The 6000-nt window shown below is 41.4% G+C and overlaps 1 protein-coding gene across 1 annotated transcript in view; it reads right to left on the bottom strand.

The window, feature by feature from the left end:
* Positions 1–2085: 2085 nt before the first annotated feature.
* LOC308301160 (uncharacterized protein) overlaps positions 2086–6000 on the bottom strand; it is a gene marked incomplete at both ends in the record, with an annotated part of 28811 nt that continues 24896 nt past the window's right edge. The window contains one exon of the mRNA XM_080745053.1: positions 2086–2118. Coding sequence (XP_080601179.1) covers positions 2086–2118 — 33 coding nt within the window. The remainder of the gene's footprint in view (positions 2119–6000) is intronic.

The following is a 6000-nucleotide window of genomic DNA, read 5'->3' as shown; positions in this document are numbered from 1 at the left end:
AACACAATTAATACAAGTTTAATTATACATACAATAGCAGCAAAATACACAGTTTATATAAAATGGTAAATGGTGCATTTATATAGCGCTTTTATCCAAAGCGCTTTACAGAGATTGTGCATTACATTCACCCATTCACACACACATTCATACACCGGTGGCGGAGGAAACCATGCAAGGCACCAACCTGCTCACCGGGAGCAACTAGGGGTTCAGAGTCTTGCCCAAGGACCCTTTGACATTTTCTGCATAGAATGTTGAGAATGGGACACATTGGGACAGTACTATTGGAAATCTTGCGAGCGAGCTGACTTCCAGGTTTTAGAACTATAAATTGTAACACTCTTATCACCTGGCAGGTCCCAGGTCACCTATATCAGGACCCCTGGGTTCGGCAGCAGATGCAGCAGTTTGAGAGGGTTCTACAGGAGCAGAGCAGATTACTGGCTGTGTTGGGAACAGGTGAGTACTGCAGAACCTTTACAAAAGCACGACACATCCAAATAAATTCAAGGTGCTGGACCCTGGACAATGCTTCCACATTAATGTATTGATCTGACCTATTAAGTATTTGAAGGCTTGTCTCTGTATGATTCTTTGTCTGAGGAAGACCTTGACGCTCACAACATCACTTAACTTGGTGATATAACCAGTGCTTAATTTGTCAAGGAATAGGTGCCGGATCCTGTGCGCACGCACAGGCTGGGTGCATAAACTGTCGCGCGCACGACAATTTACAGGGTTTTTTCCTTGGCTTTTTTCCTCTTCTTAAAAAAATAACTTTTTTACCTATATTTACCTATATTTATCGTACCCAGTATAACATTAGCAGCAACAATTGGCACATGTGGCACATAAGAACACAGTCAATCTATCAATTTGGAATGATCAATCTGAATATCTGGCATGTTAACAAAATTCTATGACACCATGTATGTTTATAGCATTAGCTTGTCTATCGCGTGTCACTGTCACCTACTACAGTATGAAGCACCACATCAGACAAATTGCAAGAAATTGAACAAAAACATGAAAAATGCTGCAGCCAAAAAGGTCTCTAAATAATGACCAAACAGGACTATTTTGATTGACAGGGAAGGTCCCGGATCCAATCAAATAGGTGCCGGATCCACCGGATCCATTCAAATAGGTGCCGGATCCAATCAAAGAGGTGGGGGAACATGTTCCCCCTTGCTCCCCCTCAAATTAAGCACTTATAACCAATTAATATATTCATGGGAGCATTGTCCAGTGACAGGCAGATTCCTGCCCACGGCCAGAGTCCTGTTTCCTACTGTATTTCAGTGTTATAATCATTCAGCAAGGCAGCTAGATCTGGACATAAATACATCTTAATTTTGTTCTAATAATTTAAGCAATTTGAAATGTTTGTATTGTACTGTAATACAGTATGTCACTCTGTCTGCAACGACGCAACACTGTTTACTGAACCATCAATCATGGAATCATCAACTCCACATTCCATGAAACTTCATGTTTTACATCAAAGGTCAAGGTCAATGAAGTCAATTATTTGTTGACAAATGATTAAACACACATAACTTCTGAACTAATCATCTTAACGAGGCTTATAGATTTTACAATTTAGACGATTTAGGCTTTTATCCAGCAACTTAAATGTCATGAACCCTAGTCAACAAACAACAGGGTAAATGGTCACCTAGTCTGGGATCACTTCACTTTTCGGGCTTGTAACCGGTCTGGAGCGGAAACCACAAAACGTCATGTTGTAGTACTCAAAGGACTACAATTTGGCCGGAACTATCCACCGGAAACAGTTTTAACCCAAAATAATTCCCCTGCACTCAAGGACATACTTTTAGGGCCTACCTAATAAACTCCTTGATGCGGAGTAGTTTTGCTTTTGAAAAATTTGTTTGGTATATGCATCTTTTAGTCCAACTCATAGCGACTGGAAAGACTACACTAGGCTACTCGAGCATTTTAAAAGGGATTGGGGAAACAAACGGAGGGAACCAAATCAGAGCGACGCCGCTTCTTCTAGTGGTTTCCGCGACGGGCAGAAACCAAACGGGCTGTTGTGAACGAACACCAGGCTTTCTCTCAGAAAGCCTGGTGTGCGAGGTTAATGGTCACCTAAGAAGGGCACAAAGGGAACAAGTAAGTGCTACAAATTAACTAGGATAGCAGGTAAACATTAAACCTAGCATCCAGGGACGTGCTGGCCATTGGGAAAAGCGGGACAACTCCCGAACGGCCGGTTCATTCCCGGCCGGTCCAGGCCGGCCATAAGGAGAAAATTAAAAATAAAATGTTGGCCTTCGTTCGATTTTGGGGGCTGGGTGGCCAACAAAGTAAATCGTCACTGTCGGGCAGAAACCTCGTATCTCCAAGTTTCAAATTTGTAGATTTTTTCGCAAAGCCCTGCTTCTTCATACAAGGCCGTCGCACAAAAGTAGTGAAAACAGCAGATCTACAAGCTCACAACGCCTCGCGGTGCGAGGCGTTGTGTGCTTGTAGATCGGCTGTTTTCACTAGTTTAAATCATTTTTAAAATGATAAATACAAAACAAACAGTTTTTGACATACAAGGTTTCCACCCGACAACGACGAAATATATCTCATGTAATTGGCCCTACTGGCTTGTCACTTGTCATGATCTGAAATGGCAAATCTTTCAGTAGCAGCAGCGCTATAGAGAGAGATCTCTCTCTATAGCGCGCAATGAGGGCCTCTCCAACTCTTTTTCCCGGGCTGAATCAGGGGCCCAGCATGTCCCTGCTAGCATCCGTCTGAACATGACATCTGAATAACATGCCTCTTAGCTTTTATGATTAAGCAAAAAGTATACATATATCTATCTAAATATCCTAACGTGAACAACTAACCAATATACTGTACATCTGCATAGAATAATTAGCATCGATCAAAACATTCATTCATTCAATCAATCATTTTGACAGAAGTGTCACTTTTCCTTTTGACTTCAGTTGAATGTGGTTGGCCTGTGGTTGGTGAGCAGCTCTTGTGTGGTCTTTCAGATCTACATGGATGTTATATTGTATATAATACAGATTATATTCACAAACTGTATAACACATACTGTATACTGCAAGTTCTTTATTGCTTTTAGCTGATGGCTTGATATACTTGTTGCATTTTTTACACTTTAGAAATGCATTGAGGGCCATGCTAATAGCAATAGTATTTGATATACTACACTACTAGCCTACTCGGGGAAATGCAAAGTCAGGAATGATGTAAATCGGGAACAGTGCTCCATCCGGTTATGCAATACCCTTTGTACCCTAGTAACCCTACCCATTACTTGGTGTACCGGTTGTTAGAGCAGGGGTTCCCAAACGTCTTTGTCTCAGGGCACCCCATAAATATTTTTTTAATCCGAGGCACCCCTACATTATAATTTTCACTCCCAGCACCTTATATTTGTAGCATATCGTCGTTGTCGGGTGGAAACCTTATATGTCCAAAACCGTTCGTTTTGTATTTATCATCCATAAAATGTACTAAACTAGTGAAAACAGCCGACTAAACTAGTGAAAACAGCCGACAAGCACACATCGCGAGGCGTTGAGTGCTTGTAGATCTGCTATTTTCTCTAGTTTTGTGCGACAGTCTTGTATGATGAAGCAGGGCTTTGCTTTCCATAAAGACGTACACATTTGAAACTTGGAGATACAAGGTTTCTGCCCGACAGTGACGATATTTTAGTGATTATGTTGTGAGGAAAACATTGAGATTACAGCCATTTTGGTTAGAACTGACTGAGAATAACGTTGTACTTCAAGTTTAAAACTAGACCAGGTCAACCTGGTTGTGCCAGCCCCCTGTCTGTCATCATCATTTATGACATCATGCCTTTTGTAGGCATGTCATCATCATGTCATCATCATATATACCCTTTATATAGAAAACCCGGACAGACAGACCGACATTTGCTTATGTAGGCCTACCCATTTCATGGGTCTGGCAATGATACTAAATATTTCTTCAAGTGTCCAAATAAATTCCAAATATTATCAAATGATCTTGCGGCACCCCTGGACTGCCGTCGCGGCACCCCAGGGTGCCCCGTCACCCACTTTGAAAACCACTGTGTTAGAGTACCCAGTGCGGGAACGATGCAGGTCGTGAACAATGCAAGCTGGGAATGATTGCCCCAACTGTTTGTTTATGCAGTACCCATTGTACATGAATGGGGCTCCGTTGTACATGTGACTACTTATATTTGGCCCAGTGCCGTGGCACAAACGTGACGCAAAGCTTGGCCAATCTGTGAACTCCATGGGTTGGGTTGATAAATCAGGGAAGCCAATGCCTGCCCTGCACCCTCAAACACTGAAGACATTTGGTGCGACCTCTCTCTGTGGACACAGATACGGTTTTGCAGTTCTTGGAATTCCCACTCGGCACTGCACATACTAGGTCAACCTGGCGGGATCCACACGCCAAGTTTGAGGTCAATCAGCTGTTAGACGGTGTCCGAGTTATGCCAGGGAAAGACAGACAGACAGAGGTTTAGTGAATTTATAGATATTCTGTCTACTTACGGCAGAAACAGATTTTTTATTTTATTGTAGACTGTAGGTCTTGATGGGGCTAAAACTCCCTGGTGTTACAGTCACGATGGGATCATGTTTTATAGGCCCCTCTCCCCCATAACCACCCCACCAGCTATTCTTATCAATATTAACCAGCGGATATGTTTAACTGTTATCCTCTTGGTAGTGTTAAAGGGACTTTTCTGCCAAAATGTCTCCAGCTTTCAGTGTCCTCCAACCTCCATGGCCAGTCTGTTATTCATTACATAATTTGGTTGTTTTGTTTTGATCCCAATTCCTAAAAAGCCCATGTCAATGTACAGTACAAGCGGTGTCATTTTAAATGTGCAGTATTTCTCTCAGTATCCCTCACTGTAAGGCTTTATTTCAAGCTTTTTCTATTTAAGTTTATATACGTTTTTTATTTTCATATTTCACTGTGCTGCTTGAAATAAGCGTTCCCTTGATGACTATTATTAACCCTTATTAACACAGACGTAATTTAGGACAATTTATAGTTTAGTGAGTTTTATGCAGACCATTGACCAACGGCCAACTTAACTTCCTGCTCCCGAGTGATATGAAAATATTATTAAAGCAACATGATACATCACCAAAACATTTGACTCAAAATTCACTGCATGAACTGCTTCTCGGTCGTCCAGTTTATTTTGTCAAAGTTCAAAGGCACTTCCTCTCGTTTTATTAGATCACTTAAAACCAAAACAGTCTGGAGTAGATGGGATTCCTCTCCCAGTAGATTTTCCCATGGTCTAGACATCTCTGAAAGGCCTCATTCACACTGGACTTTGAAATTCCATTTTTTTCCTCCATCAAAGCTTTACTTTGTAGTAAGAACTCAAGTAACCTTTATTACTGTGCTGACAAAACTGTAGCAACTGTAACCCTGAATCAAATTTAAACATGCTGTCAACTACAGTAGCTGCACTAAAATGTAAAACTAAAATGCATTGTTTCAGGTGAATGACAACAACTTCACTTTTTGCACTGCAAAAAGGTATAAAGCCCATAAATGATAAGACCTTGTGATCATTTGGGCATATAGAAAACTCTCCTGCAGCTTTTGAAATGCAAAAAACTACTCCACATAGTGGAGCAAAGTTATGAAAAAACATGGACTGGTGTTGAGTAAATAGGAACATACTGCAGCTGAAATGTTGTGTCACAAGACAGTAGACAGGTACTGCTGTTGTTTTCTTTGCAGTCAACTAATTCACAAATCACAAATTATTTTAAGTCCCACTGACTGCTTACATTTATTCCCTACCACATTGGCATGCAGCAGCATGGACCGCAGGTTACTGAGGATGCGTGTTGTTCTAAATTAGCCTCGCAACAGCCAGAGTTCTCCATAGACGATGCATTACGCGATGACGTAGTTACTCACTTTGACTGACAGGTCCATTCAGTAGTCATCAGCGCATCAAAACATCGT

The sequence above is a fragment of the Nannobrachium achirus genome (assembly GCF_963921795.1).
Source record: "Nannobrachium achirus genome assembly, chromosome: 16".
Classification (NCBI taxonomy): Eukaryota; Metazoa; Chordata; class Actinopteri; order Myctophiformes; family Myctophidae; genus Nannobrachium; species Nannobrachium achirus.
The sequence above is the reverse complement of the archived record's forward strand: the minus strand, read 5'-3'. Positions and strand labels throughout refer to the sequence as shown.